Raw genomic sequence first — 16,461 nt, 5'->3', positions numbered from 1 at the left:
CCCCCAAAAAAATCTATTAAAACTGATAGTTCTGCAATTTTGCAGGGTACAAGATTTGTATACAAAAATAGATTGTAGGGGATCCCTGGGTGGCTCAGCGGTTTGGAGCCTGCCTTTGGCCCAGGGCGTGATCCTGGAGTCCCCCGGATCGAGTACCGTGTTAGGCTCCCTGCATGGAGCCTGCTTCTCCCTCTGCCTGTGTCTCTGCCTCTCTCTCTCTGTGTCTCTTGTGAATAAATAAATAAAATCCTAAAAAAAATAGATTGTATTTACTAACAATCTGAAACACATTACGAAAACAATTCCATTTGCAATAATATAAAAAAGAATAAAATATGTATCATTTAAAAGAAGTATAAGACTTATCAACTGAAATTACAAAAGATTATTTGAAGATTTAAGTAAATGGAAAGGAATCTGACATCCGTGGGTTAGAAAATGTGATATTGTTAGAATGATAATACTTCCCAACCTTGATCTATAGTTCAATACAATCCCTGTCAAAACCTCAGCTGCCTTTGCAAAAGTTGTTTTGTTTTGTTTTTTTATAAGATTGCATTTATTTATTCATGAGAGACACAGGCAGAGGGAGAAGCAGGCTCCATGCAGGAAGCCCGATGCGGTCCGTACTCGATCCCGGGTCTCCAGGATCAGGCCCTGGGCCGAAGGCAGTGCTAAACCGCTGAGCCACCTGGGCTGCCCTGCTTTTGCAAAAGTGGATAGGCTGAATCTAAGATTCATATAGAAATATAACAGGATCCAGAATAGCCAAAACAATGTTGGAACGAACAAAGTTAAAGGACTTGTTTCCTGGGTTTTAAAACAACTACAAACACTATGTATGCAAGGCAGTGTGCATAGGGAGTGACCTATAGATCAATGGACCATTATTAAGAACCCAGAAGTGGGCAGCCCGGGTGGCTCAGCGGTTTGGTGCCCGCTTTCAGCCCAGGGCGTGATCCTGGAGACCTGAGATCGAGTCCCACGTTGGGCTCCCTGCATGGAGCCTGCTTTTTTCTCTCTGTCCCTCATGAGTAAATAAATAAAATCTTTTTTAAAAGAAAAAAAAAAGAACCCAGAAGTAAGTGAGTACATTTATGTAAGCAATTGATTTTTGACAATAGTGCCGAAACCATTCAATGGGGAAATAATAATCTTTTCAATAAATGGTGCTGGGACAACTAGCTATTGACATGCAAAAGAATGCCCTTGGACCCCCTTCCTCACACCAAACACAAAAGTTAACTCAAAACGGTTCACATACCTGACCCAAAAGTGGGTGGGCCCAATAGAGGTCAGGAATGAGAACAAGCAACAGGAGGAGGTGGCAGGTGCAGCCATGGTGAGACCTCACTTTTCCATCCTGCTGCTTTTCCTGCCACCACTGACCTCCAAAGATCATCTACCCTTTGGTGCAGATTAAAAAAAAAAAAAAAGCAAGTAGCAATTGGACAGAAGAATAGCATTGAAATATTTCCAGCAACAAGTGCTTTGGAGGCGTTCAGAAAGGTTTTGAACCGGAGAGTTAAACTGAACTACAGGGGCAGCCCTGGTGGTGCAGCGGTTAAGCGCCGCCTGCAGCCCAGGGCATGATCTGGAAGACCTGGGATCGAGTCCCATGTCAGGCTCCCTGCATGGAGCCTGCCTCTCCCTCTGCCTGTGTCTCTGTGTATCTCTCATGAATAAATAAATAAAATCTTTTAAAAAATAATAAACTGAACTGCAAAATGAAACTTGCTGTCTACTTACCACCAAACGCATAAACTGGAAAATGCCCTAGTTTAACTCAGAACAAAATTTTAAAGTCTGATTATCGGGACACCTGGGTGGCTCAGCGGTTGAGTGTCTGTCTTTGGCTCAGGCCGTGATCCCTGGGGTCCTGGGATCAAGTCCCACATTGCACTCCCTGCAAGGAGCCTGCTTCTCCCTCTGCCTGTGTCTCTGCCCCTCTGTCTCTCTCATGAATACATAAAATTTTTTTTTTAAGTCTGGTGGGGTTTTTTTTGTGTTTTGTTTTTTTTAATCAAGCTGCTTCTGAACGTGGCCTTGTTGTCCTTGTCCCAGATGCCAGCCATTGTGGCTTCAGTAAGGAAGCAAAGGAGAGGGACTCTGGCCCTGGTGCTGGGTTTTAAGTGAACGCTACTGAAGAGCCTTGGAAAACTAACAACAGAATGTACTATTCTGTAACTGAGGAGCTACCCCAACTCATAAATGCCAATTTTCCAGTGGGCCCCAAAGGATGTCTATTTTTGGCCACTCCATGAGAGGCCACGGAGCTCTGATTTGTGCTTGGAGGAATCCTGGAAAGTCTAAATCTGTGTCAGCAGTTGCTCCAGTTTGCAACACAGTGCTCTGTCCTTGGGGTAAAAAAGCCTTTACTGGATATTTGGGAACAGATCACAGTAAATGGAAGGCTGATGGTACCACCCATCAGGTTCACAGCTGCCTGTACAGAAAGTCCCTGTTGTTTTTAGATTACAAGAGGGTTCTGACCATAGTTACTTCGCTGCCCATCAGATATCTTGCAAAATATATGAATACGGGGATCTCTGGGTGGCTCAGTGGTTTAGCACCTGCCTTCGACCCAGGGCATGATTCTGGAGTCCCGGGACTCGAGTCCTGTGTCAGGCTTTTTTTTTTTTTAAATTGGGGGGAAGGTTTCCCACATTTGGGGAACTTGCTGGGGTCAGCACACCCTGAGTGTGATGGATAAGCCTCGGCCCTGGAAAACCACCTTCATTACCTTTGGAAAAGACTTCACAAGGTGCCCCAAGTAACACATTCAGGTGTTGCTCCTGTTTGCGGCACCCATCCTGACCAGTGGTTTCTCAACAGCTGTATGTTGTCCACTTCCCGCAAATGGCATTTAATAAACCGCACCCACTATTCAGATGAGCAAAAGACAAACAGCACTAGCATTCCAGAATAAGAACATATTTATTTAAACATGCCAGAAGTCCAGGACAACCCAGCTTCATAATTCAGGACACATTCTGTAACTCCTGTTCTCTCCTCAGAGCAGACTGCTGGAACACACACGCAGGTGAGAAAATACATCTAGTGTAAAAGCAGGTCTTATTTCCAAACTATATATTATACTTTATAGCCTCAATAAGTCAGAAAAACTAACTTTGGGTTTACTTGTGTAACACAGTAAGGTGACTTTAAACAGAAAAAAACATGCAACACGGAATGGTCTCTGCAGGTGGCTCCATGGGTGTGATGGGGAAAGTGTACACGCCCAGACCTCAGGACCAGTCACACAGCATATTACACAAGTATGACAAGATGGCACAATGAGCATTCGGGTGTCATCTGAACTAAAGATATGTGTTATGAAAAGATAATCTGTAACATCTCACAAGTATATGTAAGACAGCTATTCTTGTAGCTACCGGTGAGAGCAAATCCCCTAGCTGACAGTAAAAATAGACCTGGGAGGTGCCACAGCCCCAAATCAGGCTCTCTCCTGGCTGACTCCCCTGGATGGTCAGGTAATTCAGGATGTCTTGTGCTGAGCCAAACCTGCCAATGAGCCAAGCTCACAGGTGCTAACAGTGAAGGCCACTTCTAAGCACACAAAATCACCTTGAATGTGAGAATGTTAACAATTAAAGGCATAACAGGAAACAGAAGCAGCTTCTGGCCGCTTACCGGCCTTGCTGACAGAAGCTGGGGGGGTGGGGGGGGGCGAGAAAAGTCTCCAGGTGTATTTGTTGTAAAGGGTCATCATGCAAGGAGACCCGGTAAGAGCATGACCTGCCCGCTGCAGGGGCAAGCAATGTTCACCAGGGGCCTGGAGGGCAGCTCCCCACTTCTGCCGTGCCCGGCACCCCTCCCTCCTCCTGCCCCTTCTCCTCCCTGACTTCTCCCGGTTCCCTCTGTGGACTCAAACCTGCCAAGAAGCCACCAAGGAGCTTGTGACAGCAGACACGAAGGACTGCTGCCTCTACCAATACCAGGTGTCAGCTGTGCTGCTGGGAGCGGCCAGGCCAACAGAAGAGGACACAAGTCAGGAGCCACTGCCACGGGGCTGATGGAGTAGGCCACATGAGAGACCCCAGATCGGGGGTGGGGGGGACGGGAGGGGTCAGCTTGTCCAAGGCAGGAGAAGCCCATCCACCATGGGCCCAGGAGCCGGCAGCCCTGGGAAGCACATTGTGAGAGGTGGTGGCCGCATTTACTGTGGCAAGAAACAAGCTGTCCTAAACAACTGACGTGGGGTGGCAGGGATGTCCCTGTCTTCCATAACCCCAAACACTGTTTATTTGGCTTTCATCCTGTACCAAACGAGAACAGACTTTGCACGAATGTTTTCCTAAATTTCGCTTATGTACCATGCATGTCACACCCAAACCATGCATGTCACACCCAAACCGGCAGCAGCTTTGGGTGAGGCCCACCCAGAGGTTTGCTCTGGCTTTAACTCTGGGTACCAAAAGTTCTGTGACATTAAACACCACTCTCCCCTCCAACTCTGCAGACAGCGGAGACAACACAGCTTCAGTGACTTCGTTTCTTCTGTGGGAAAAAGGTGTACTTGGTAGGATTAAACTCTTCCCAAATACGTTCAAATTCTTCCAGAAAAAGCCTCACATACTCCTCATCCTCCATAATCAAAACATTTTCTCTGTTGTTCTGGATGGCTTGTGTGGTCCAGTTGAGGGAGCCCGTGATCAGCACCTTCTTGTCCACGATGGCGAACTTGTGATGCATGTAGCCAAGGTCCTGATCATGTCGCACCTGGATGCCTGCAAAAAGGGCAAGTCAGCCTTTGCCATCCCCTCTGGCCACACTGTGGTGTGAGCACCTGAGCTCCTCCTCAAGCGTGGGCCACTTTCTAGCAGCCGCGACTGTGGCTATTTGGTTCCGGTTCAGTAGGAAGCAGGAAGCCTGTCCCACTCCAGCAGGTGTGGGTGGCAGCCCCGGAAGGGACCAGCTCTGCACTCTGGGTGAGGTCTGCCCACCCACACTTCTCGGGATAACCCGACTAGCAGGGGCCGTCAGTGGTCCTGGGAGGAGCCAGCCATGAATCTGGCTGGGGCGACCGCAAGTGGGGTTTCCCTACCTTCCAGCTCTCGCTCTGGAAACACCCCGGTTGCACGGGGGAGGGGGTACACCTGGAGCAGGAAGGCTGCCGGAGAAGCCAGGCCCTGCGGCTTGGGCTGAAGGAGTTCAGCCCTCTTCGCTCCCAGCAGAAGGACCCCTGTCTGCTACAGAAAGGAATTCACCCTGGCTGCGCCTCCTCGGCTCACCGAAGAGCCTGATGTCTGCAAGCTCCCCGAGGGCAGGACCCTGGAGTCCTGCCCAGCTCACCAACCACCTATCTGCTCAGTGAACAAGACCGTGAGAAATGTGATTTAAAAGAACAGTTTAGGGACACCCAGGTGGCTCAGTGGTTTAGCGCCGCCTCAGCCCAGGGTGTGATGCTGGAGAACCGGGATCGAGTCCCACCTTGGGCTCCCTGCATGGAGCCTGCTTCTCCCTCTGCCTGTGTCTCTGCCTCTCTGTCTCTCTCATGAATAAATAAATAAAATCTTAAAAAAAAAAAAAAAAAAGAAAAGGTGAAATACTGTTGTCCTCCTCTAGCCCTCTGAGTCAGCCCGACCTTGGCCTTGTGCGCACGCCTGCTTCTATGGCACACGGCCCAGAGTAGACCAGCAAGTGGGCTGGCAGATTTGGTTTTTGAGTTGGCTTTTGATTTCCTGGGTGCTGACTGGGCTGCTGTCATTTCAGTCTGCAGTCGTCAAAAACTCAACTGGCTGGGCTACGTTCCCTGCTCTACCCGCCACAGGCTTTCCCCACAGTATCCCAAGGCCAACACGGGTCATGAAAATGAGGGTAACGAAAAGGGCTCGTGGCTTTACTGGGCAGGCCCCCAGATCTCCCTCCACTAGCTGGGAAGACACAGCCTGCTCACTCCCCGGGGCTCACATCCGGGTATCCAGCATAAGACCCCCCTGCACAGAAGCCCAGCCCCCGGGGGAGGGCAGCTGTTCTTTACAGATGGCCCCGGGGTCTCTCCGGGGTAAAACTCTCCCGACCTCACAAGGCCACGTGGGCCATACGCGGGGTCTCCCCCATCCTCAGGCCCCTGCAGTATCCGCCCTTGGCATCCCCACCACAGCCTAGGCCCCGGGGTCAGAGCAGGCGCCGGGCTGGGGGCCTGACGCTGCTCCCCCGAGGGCTCCCCGGCCCTGAGCCCCGAGCCTCCGCGGCCCCGCTTACCTGCCTTGCGGAGCAGGCCGATCTGCGAGCCGTTGAGGGCCATGTAGTCGCAGTCGGTGATGACCCGGACGCGCACCCCGCGCTGGTGCAGCAGCTGCACCGCGCGGCCCAGCTGCGGGCTGGAGAAGGCAAAGAGGCAGAGCTCGAGGCTGGCGCGGGCGGCCAGCAGGGCGCGGAGCAGGCGGCTGAGCGAGCTCTCGCCGTGGGGCAGGCTGCACCGGCAGCCGGCTGGGGGCCCCGACGGCGCCTCCCCCGGGGCCTGCAGCAGGGCCTCGGTGCAGGTCACCTGCGACGGGAAGAAGAGCACCTGGCGCCGCGGCGGCCTCTGCTGCTGCCGGCGCCCGGCCCGCAGCCAGCACAGCACGGAGGGCAGCGCCTCCAGGGCCAGCGCGAGGCCCACGGCCGCCACGGCCGCCACCTGCCATCGGAACCGCTCCATGCCGCCTCGGTCCGACGACAACCCGCGGCCCCGCCGCCGACCGCGCCTGCGCGGCCGACGGCCACGTACTCCTCCCCCCACAACCGCCCCCGACGGCGCGTCCGACCCCCTCCTACACACACACACAAACACACACACACACACACACACACCGCCCATCACGCATGCGCGCCGCCAGCCCCGTACATCGCCCCTGCCAACTGCGCCTGCGCAGCCCCTGGCACGTGAGCTCGCCCTTCACCCTCCGCCCACCGCGCCTGCGCCCCCCGCAGCCACGTGCGCCCAACCTTTCCCCACCCCCTCCCCCCGCCATGCGTGCGCTCCTGCCTCCTGCGCCGCTCGTGCCTCCACCGGCCTCCCCGTGGCGTCTGCGCAGCCGCCGGCCACGTGTGGAGGCGCGTGCTCGCGTGGCCGCGCTGAGGTCCGGGCACCGCCCGCCGACGCCGACGCCGACGCCTCTCGCTCCCCGCGGGGCCGCGAGAGCCCAGGACGTCCTCCCTGCGAGGGCGGGAGAGGCTGCTGACCTCGGTGCACGCCTTCCCTTCGGCCCGGGCTGCGGCCTGAGACGCACACGGTGTTCCAGGAGCCCCTCGCTGCCGGAGGGCCGCAGGCCGCCGTGTCGCAGACCGTGGGACGGCCCACGCCCGGCATTGGGCCCCTGTATTTCTGCCGCCTCTCCCAGTATCAGCTTGGCATCGGAGGGCGCCTGTTCTGCTTTAAGCACAGACCTAGTGGAAACCGGGAAGCCCTTGGTCCTACCTTAGCGAGCCCCAGCCCCGCTGTGCACCGCTTGGGAGGAGAGAAAGGAGAGAAGACAGCGTAAGAATTTCTTGTCTATTTTTTTCTTTCCTGAATCCTGGGCAGGACTTTGCATGGTTAATTTGAAGTGTATCTGTGGTCTCCAGAAGGAAGTGATAACTCCCCTACAGTCTCCTCCTTGTACCAGCTGATGGTCTCTGCATGACTTGGCAGCTGTTAAAAAACATACCCCCAAATTGGGGAGAAGGAGCTGATGTGAGTAACCTTGGAAAATCATGTAAGGCAAACACAAAAGGAACTGCTCATAAACACTGCACTCTGGTTGGTCCATTGATTTCCCGACGGCGGGACTGCCTATAGCACCCGGGGACTGAATGGCTCAAGAAACTGTTGGCAGCTGGTAGTCTGAGCCAGGGTTCTCTCTGTTGCATAGGGTAGAAGATGAGATGCCTGCGGTACTGGAGTGGAGTCAGAGATACCACAGTGAAGTCATGTTTAGCTCAGTATGTATATTAACATACATCACATGTCAGGTTCGACATACATGTGCCACATACCTCAGTCCCCTCAGAGGCCAAGACACCCCAGCAGCAATGAGCATACCTAGCTCCCAGATCATTTCTTTTTTTTTTAAGATTTTTAAAAATTTATTTATTCATAGAGACACAGAGAGAGAGAGGTGCAGAGACACAGGCAGAGGGAGAAGCAGGCTCCATGCAGGAAGCCTGACATAGGACTCCGTCCTGGGTCTCCAGGATCACACCCAGCGCTGCAGGCAGCGCTAAACCGCTGAGCCACTGGGGCTGCCCCAGGTCTTCATTTCTAAACACCATTCTCCAACAAAGGAACCAGGACTCCTTGAAGAAATAACTGGTTTTAGGGTTGGGCAGGGAAACAGTAAGATGTGTTTCAGGCATCTTCTATTACCAGAAAGTGAGGATGAGGCATGGAGGCGTGACCGCAGGACACAGGGGTAACAGAAAAGAACTCTCAGTGGCCAAAACTGGAGCAAGTTGAGAAATAAAGTAAATAATGCAGTATTGGTTATAACCCAAGTACAAGACAAACATGCACGACTCCATGCTGATATAAGTAAATGACATTTGAATAAAGAAACGAGAGATTTGAGTCTTCTTTACAGAAGAATTCCAAATAATATAAGTAGATGTTCCCTGTCACAGGAGGTAGACCTAAATCTCCCCGCCCCTTTGGAGGCTAGACTTAGTGATTATTGTAGGGAAAGGGGAAAAGTAGAGTTTACATGGAGAAACTTGGTAAACACTGCCTCAACCACTAACATAGCCAGAGATGTGTGAATGTTACATACCCCTGATATGAAATTTTTTTGGTTTTTTTGGGGGGGAGTTGTTTTGTTTTGTTTTGTTTTTATGGAGAGAGAGCGAGCATGGGGATAAGGAGTGGAAGAGGAGAATCTCAAGCAGACTCCCTGCTGAGGGTGGAGCCTGAAGTGGGGCTCGATCTCACCACTCCAAGATCATGACCTGAGCTGAAATCAAGAGACACCTAATGGACTGAGCCACCCAGATGCCCCTCCCGTGATATGACTGATGAGAAGGGCACTTCAACTCTGTGGTGGTCCTTCCCAAAGCTCATGAGCCCAGATCAATCACGAGGAAAAAACATCAGAAATCCAGATTGAAGGACATGCTATCACACTGTGCAGGATATCTGGCTAAGGACATGAAAAAAGGGAACAACTTAGAAACTGTAACAGACCAGCAAAGACTGGGGAGACCTGACAACTGAATGCAATGTGGTGCCCTGGCCTGGGTCCTGAAACAGAAAGATAAGGCTACTGGGAAAAGTGGTGAAATCTGAATAAAGTCAAATTTAATTAATAGTAATATACCAATGTCAGTTTCTTCACTTTGACAAATGTATGATAGTGATGTAAGGGAAACCAGATGAGGAGTATATGCAAAGTATATGCAAACTCTCTGTGTCCCTTTGAAACTTTTCAATAAATCCCAAAGTCTTCCAATTAAAGTTTATTAAAAATATCAAACTTCGAGAGCACCTGGGTGGCTTAATGGTTGAGCATCTGCTTTCGGCTTAGGTCGTGATCCTAGGGTCCTGGAATCAACTCCCACATCAGGCTCCCCCCAGGGAGCCTGCTTCTCCCTCTGCCTATGTCTCTCCCTCTCTCTGTGCGCCTCTCATGAATAAATAACATGTTTAAAAATAAAAAAAATTGGGCAGTGTGGGTGGTTCAAGTGGTTTAGTCCCACCTTCAGCCCAGGGCGTGATCCTGGAGACCCGGGATTGAGTCCCACATTGGGCTCCCTGTATGGAGTCTGCTTCTCCCTCTGCCTGTGTCTCTGCCTCTCTCTCTCTCTCTTTCTCTCTCTCTCTCTCTCTCTTTGTGTGTCTCCGTGAATAAATAAAATCTTTAAAAAGAACTTATTAACTTTAGCAGGAGTTAAAAGAGGCATTAAATACCACTAGTATTGAACAGGACATCCTTAAGAGTTACAATTGGAGGAATTTAGGAAGGATGCTTAAGTAATCATGCAATACTCTGAACAAATGCTCCAGACAGTCTGTTCTTGGAAAAGGGTTAAGTATTGAAACCCTCGCCTCTCTTCAAACACAAGGAGAAGGCTCAAGACCCAGAATGTTTTCTCTCTCTCCGTCAGTGTACAAAACTGCAAAAACGCAAAAGCAGACTGAGTCAGCAAGCCTGCACACGCTCTGCTGCCTTCCATGTCCTCTGCGCCCTCATGGGAGTCAGTCTTCAAAAGCGGCACTGTTCTCAGGTGAAAAAGCCCACAACTGTCCCTAAAAATGAATCAAAAAAAGTTTCTTATCAAAATAAGTTTCAGTATGTGTTCGAAATTCAAATTACAGATTCCTAGGAAATGAAGACTAACACTTCTGCTGGGTTCCACCTGCCAAGGGGCCAGTCAGTAGCCCAGCGGACAACTGGTAAACTTCCCTTTTGAACAGGACAGCAGTTTTCCCAGGGAATGTCAGTCCCCAGAAAATAACATCATCCCCAAGATGAGGCACGCAGTGGGGAGTCATCTTTGCCCCACATTTATCCTTGACCCGTGTGACCTTGGAGTCCCCTCCCACTCTGAGAGGATGACCAGAACACAGGGCTGGCAGTTTAAGGGCTCCACTGTCATCCAGGGAATTCTTCCTGCCACCTTCCTCGCAAACAGATTTACCTTTAATTTTTTTTTTTTTAGGGATGCCTGGGTGGCTCAGCAGTTGAGTGTCTGCCTTTGGCTCTGAGCGTGATCCCGGGTTCAAGGATCGAGTCCCACATCGGGCTTCTTGTGGGGTGCCTACTTCTCCCTCAGCCTATGTCTCTGCCTCTCCCTCTGTGTCTCTCATGAATAAATGAATAAATAAAAATCTTCTTCATGAGAGACACAGCGAGAGAGAGAGAGAGAGAGAGAGAGAAAGGCAGAGACACACACAGGCAGAGGGAGAAGCAGCCTCCATGCAGGGAGCCCAATGTGGGACTTGATCCTGGGATTCCGGAATCACGTCCTGAGCAGAAGGTCAACGCTCAACCACTGAGCCACCCAGGTGTCCCATCCTTTAAATATTTTTAATGGATGAGCTATTCCCCAAAGTTGAACAAGATGTGAAGCACACATGTGTAGACACTCAAGAGATGTCTTTGGAATAAATGAGTGGGATCTCATCAACTCCAAACACTGCCTTTGAGAGGAGCATCGAAAATCACTAAAGCACCTGAAACTTTCGCACCACAGAGAACTGGCCTCACTGGTGTCATTTTTCAAAAAATATTTATTTATTTATTTATTTATTTATTTATTTATTTATTTATTTATTTATTTATTTATGATAGACACAGAGAGAGGCAGAGACACAGGAGGAGGGAGAAGCAGGCTCCATGTCAGAAGCCCGACGTGGGACTCGATCCCGGGACTCCAGGATCGCGCCCTGGGCCAAAGGCAGGCGTTAAACTGCTGAGCCACCCAGGGATCCCCACTGGTGTCATTTTTAAAAATTTAGGTTAAAATACACATAAAATAGGGGCATCTGCCTGGCTCCATCAGTGATGCGTGCAACTCACTGGGTGGAGAGTTTATTTTAAAATAAAACCTTAACAAAATACATAAAATCGACTATCCCAACTATTTTTAAGTGTACAGTTCAGTGGGATTAAAGGTGTTCACACTGTTGTGCATCCATCACCAGCATCCATCCCCATAACTCTTTCCATCTTGGAAAACTGAAATTCCATGCCTATTAAACATTAACTCTCCATTCTCTCCTTCTCCCAGCCCTGGCAACCACCATCCCACTTTTTGCCTCTATGATTTTGGCTACTTGAAGTACATCGTATAATTGGAATCCTACAGGATTTTTCTTTTTGTGATTAACTCATTTCATTTAAAATAATGTCCTCAAATTCATCCATGTTATATTACAGAATTTCCCTTCTTTTTATGGTGAATAATATTCCATTGCATGGATATGACATATTTTGCTTAGCCATTCATCAGTCGATGGACAGTTGGGTTGCTTCCATGCTTTAGTTGTTACAAATAATGCTGCTCAGAAGATGAATGTACAAATATCTCTTTGGCACTCTGCTTTCCACTCCTTTTGGTATATACCCATAAGTGGAATTGCTGGGTCCTAGGGTAATTCTATTTTTAATTTTTGGAGGAACCTCCATACTGTTTTCCACAGTGGCTTCACCATTTTACATTCTCACCAATGGTGCACAAGGGCTCCAATTTTCCCATATCCTCATTGACACTTATTTCCTGTTTTCTTCATAGTAGCCATCCTGATGGTGTGAGATGATATTTCATTGTACTATTGATTTGTATCTCCCTAGTGATTAGTGATGTTGGTATCTTTTCATGTGCTTGTTGGTTACTTATATATCTTCTCTGGAGGAATGTCTAGCCAAATATTTTGCCCATTTTTGAATTGGGTTGTTTCACTGTTGTTGAATTTTATGGTTCTATATATACTCTGGATATTAATCCCTTATCAGATATTTTTTTCCCATTCTGTGGCTTGCCTTTTTACTCTGTGGATAGAATATTTTGATGTAGAAAATTATAAAATTTTGATGAAGTCCAATTTGTCTATTTTCCTTCTGTTACCTGCACCTTTGGTGTCATATCCAAGAAATCATCACCAAATTCAAAATCAAGAAGCTTTTGCCCTGTGTTTTCTTCTAAGAATTTCTGTTTTAGCTCTTACATTTAGGTCCTTGATTCATTTTGAGTTAATTTTTTAATTATTATTTGTGAGAGACAGAGAGAGAGGCAGAGACATAGGCAGAGGGAGAAATAGGCTCCCTGCAGGGAGCCCAATGCAGGACTCGATCCCAGGACCCTGAAATCAAGACTTGAACCAAAGGCAGATAGATACTCAACCACTGAGCCACCCAAGTGCCCCTGAGTTAATTTTTTTATGTGGTGTTACGTAAGGGTTCAATTTTGTTCTTTTGCATGTGGATATCCAGTTTCCCCAGAACCATTTGTTGAATAGAACGTGCTTTCCCCCACTGAATGGTCTTGGCACACTTATCAAAAATTACTTGACCATATTTGTGAGAATTTGGGGGGCCTCTCTATTCTATTCCACTAGTCTATATGTCTATCTTCATGCCAATACCATACTTCTTATTATGTATTTTTGCAGTAAGTTTCAAAATCAGAAAGTGTGAGTCCTCCAGTTGTGCTCTTTTTCAGGGTTGTTTTGGCTATTTGAAGTCCCTTGAGATGCCATATGATTTTTTTTTTATGGGTTTTCCTATTTCTGGGGGAAAACCCCCACATTTTTGGGATTTTGATGTGGATTGCATTGAATCTGTAGATTGCTTTGGGTAATACTGATATTTTAACAATATTAAGTCTTCCAATTCATGAACATGGAATGTTTCCACTTATTTATGTCTTCTTTAGTTTCTTTCAGCCATGTTTTGTAGCTTTTGTTATATAGGTTGTCACCCCCTCAGTTAATTATTTTATTCTTTATGATGTTATTATAAATAAAATTGTTTTTGTAATTCCGTCTTCAGATTGTTCATGGTGTATAGAAATGCAGTTGCTTTTTGTGTGATTTTGTATCCTATAACTTTGCTGAATTCCTTTATTAGATCTAACAGCTTTTTAGTGAAGTCTTTAGGGTTTTCTATATATAAGAGCACTTTACCTGCAAACAGAAATAATTTTACTACTTCTTTTCCAATTTGAATGTCTTTTCTTTTTCTTGCTTAATTGCTCTGGCTAAACCTTCTAGTACTGTGTTGAAGATAATTGGTCAAAGTGGGTATCCTTGCCTTGTTCCTAATCTTAGAGGAAAAGCTTTCAATCTTTTACAACTGAGTATTGCCACAGGATTTTCATAAATAGGTTTTTTAATACATATTATTTATAATAATTGTATATTATTTTATATTTACTAATTTTATTACTTTCATTTTTATTTTAGAGTTTTTTAAATCATGTAAGAGTGTTAAATTTTGTCAAGTGCTTTTTCTGCATCAATTGAGATGACCATGTGGTTTTTCCTTCATTTTATTGACACAGTGTATTATATTACACTAATTGTCTTATGTTGAACCATCCTTGTATCCCAGAATAAATCCCATTTGGCCATGATGTATAGTCCTTTTAATATGCTATTTGTACTTTGTTGGGGATTTTTGCATCAATGTGTGTAAGGGATATTGGTCTGTAGTTTTCTTATAGAGTCTTTTCTGGCTTTGGTGTCAGGGTTATGATGGCTCATAGAATGTGTTAGGAAGTATTCTTTCCTCTTCAAGCTTTTGGAAAGTTTGAAAAGATGTGGTATTAGTTCTTTCAATGTTTTGTAGAAGTCACCAATAAAGCCACCATCTCCAGGAGTTTTCTTTCTTAGGAGATTTTTTTTTTATTATTATTACCCATTCAATTTCCTCATAGGTCCATTCAGATTTTCTATTCTTCATTATTTTGTCTTAGTAGCCTTGTGTTTCTAGGAATTTGTCCATTTCATCTAGGTTATCCAATTTGTTGGCACACAGTTGTTCATAGTACTCTCTTATAATCCTTTTTATTTCTTTAGACTAGGGAGTAATGTCACTTTCATTTCTGATTTTAGTAATTTGAATCTTCTCTCTTCTTTATAGTCCGTCTAGCTAAATGTTGGACAATTTTGTTAATCTTTTTAAAGAAATAATTTTTTATTTCATTGATTTTCTCTATTGTCTTTCTATGCCATATTTCATTTACCTCAGCTTTTTTAAATCCATGGGCTACAGTGAAGGAAAAAGGAAAGACACAAAAAGGAAGGAACAGCTTGATCTCTCTTGTTCAGCTCTCAGCTTCCCTGTGAAGTGAGGGGCCTTCCTGCACTCTCCAAATCAACATTGCACTTTTACCTCTCACTACTGTCTCATTTTAGTCATAGTAAATAGTCTCACTTGTCTAAGTTTATTGTTCAACTTTCTCACAAGATGGTAAATTTCAAAAGAGCAGGGAGCTGTATATCTAGCCCCCCCAGAATAATATGTAGTATATCTTAGGCACTCAAAAATATTAATGAAGGAATTAAATCAACAAGAAAAAAAGAAAGGAAAATAAGGAGGAAGTAAACAGTGGCCCACATGAAAAAGGACAGAAGAGAGAACAATAAGCGACTGACTCAGATGTCACTCAAGTCACCAAACCCTCAGCTGCCCCAGAAATCATTCCCTACTAAAAAGTTCAAAAGGATGTTTTGAAAGAACTATGCTTACTATGTATTCCACATACTGCAAAACCTTGTTAGATTGAAAGTCAGAACATCAATTGCATTTTACACATATTGCTATTTCAACTGAAAAGTAGGTAAGGGGGGATCTCTGGGTGGCTCAGTGGTTTGGCGCCTGCCTTCAGCCCAGGGTATGATCCTGGAGTCCAGGGATCGAGTCCCACATTGGGCTCCCTGCATGGAGCCTGCTTCTCCCTCTGCCTGTGTCTATGCCTCTCTCTCTGTGTCTATCATAAATAAATAAAAATAAAATCTTTTTTTTTTTTAAAGATTTATTTATTTATGATAGACATAGAGAGAGAGAGAGAGAGAGAGAGGCAGAGACACAGGAGGAGGGAGAAGCAGGCTCCATGCCGGGAGCCTGACATGGGACTCGATCCTGGGACTCCGGGATTGCGCCCTGGGCCAAAGGCAGGCGCCAAACCGCTGAGCCACCCAGGGATCCCCAATAAAAATAAAATCTTAAAAAAAAAAAAAAGAAAGAAAGAAAGCAGGGTGCCTGAGTGGCTCATTCAGTTGAGTGCCTGATTCTTGGCTTCAGCCCAGGTCATGTTCTCATGGGATATGAGATCGAACCCCACATCAGGCTCCATGCTTAGTGGGAGTCTGCTTGAGGATTCTCTCTGTCCCTTCCCCCACTCAAGTGCTCTCTAAAATAAATAAATCTTTAAAAGATTAAAAGCATGTTTAACTTCTACAATTTTGTGAATTTTCCAGTTTTATGCTAACTTTATCCCATTGTGGTCAGAGAAGATACTTTGTATCTTTTAAAATCTACTGAGATCTAAAAAAAAAAAAAAAAAAAAAAAAAAAACTTAAAAAACATCTGAGATTAAAAAAAAAAAATCTATTGAGATTTACTTTGTGGCCTCACGTATGGCCTATCATGGCAAATGATCCAAGTGCACTTGAGAAAAGGATATGGGCCACTATTGTTGTGCCGAGTGCCCAGGATATACGTTTATTGAGATCTTTATTTCTCCACAGGGCTTTGAGGTGCTGATGGTGTCATTTCACCTTGCATTTCACCTTTCACCTCCCATTAGCACTTTGTGCAGATAAAGTCTAGTGGTCACAAACTGCCCCCTCTTTTATCTGGGAATGTCTTGATTTCTCCCCAACTTTTGAACAGTTTTGCTGGATACAGGGCTTTTGGTTGACAGGGTTTATTTCTTGGATTTTTATTTTATTTTTGCTTTAGCGCTTTAAGTATATATGGCATACTGTCTTCTAGCCTCTGACATTTTTTTTTTTTAAGATTTTATTTATTCCTCAGA

General features: G+C 46.5%; 1 protein-coding gene and 1 pseudogene across 1 annotated transcript; one reads left to right on the top strand and one right to left on the bottom strand.

Annotated features, from left to right (window-relative positions):
* The first annotated feature begins 1,472 nt into the window (after positions 1-1,472).
* LOC121500917 lies at positions 1,473-4,037 on the top strand (annotated as a pseudogene).
* PLD6 (phospholipase D family member 6) lies at positions 3,914-6,667 on the bottom strand. The gene is made up of 2 exons (XM_041772517.1): positions 6,229-6,667; positions 3,914-4,751 (listed from the first exon to the last, which is right to left on the bottom strand). Exons 1-2 carry the CDS (start codon positions 6,665-6,667, stop codon positions 4,504-4,506), a joined length of 687 nt encoding a protein of 228 aa, XP_041628451.1. The 3' UTR covers positions 3,914-4,503.
* Positions 6,668-16,461: the final 9,794 nt, after the last annotated feature.

The sequence above is a fragment of the Vulpes lagopus genome, chromosome 10, assembly GCF_018345385.1.
Source record: "Vulpes lagopus strain Blue_001 chromosome 10, ASM1834538v1, whole genome shotgun sequence".
Lineage (NCBI taxonomy): Eukaryota > Metazoa > Chordata > Mammalia > Carnivora > Canidae > Vulpes > Vulpes lagopus.
Note: the sequence above shows the minus strand (reverse complement) of the source record. Positions and strands in the feature narration are given on the sequence as shown.

Bases quoted from the DNA above. Each gene is read 5' to 3' on its own strand.
- PLD6 (XM_041772517.1), bottom strand. From the start codon at position 6,667: ATGGAGCGGTTCCGATGGCAGGTGGCGGCCGTGGCGGCCGTGGGCCTC. The intron at 4,752-6,228 runs GTAAGCGGGGCC...CCCTTTTTGCAG, and splicing joins CGGCCTGCTCCGCAAGGCAG to GCATCCAGGTGCGACATGAT.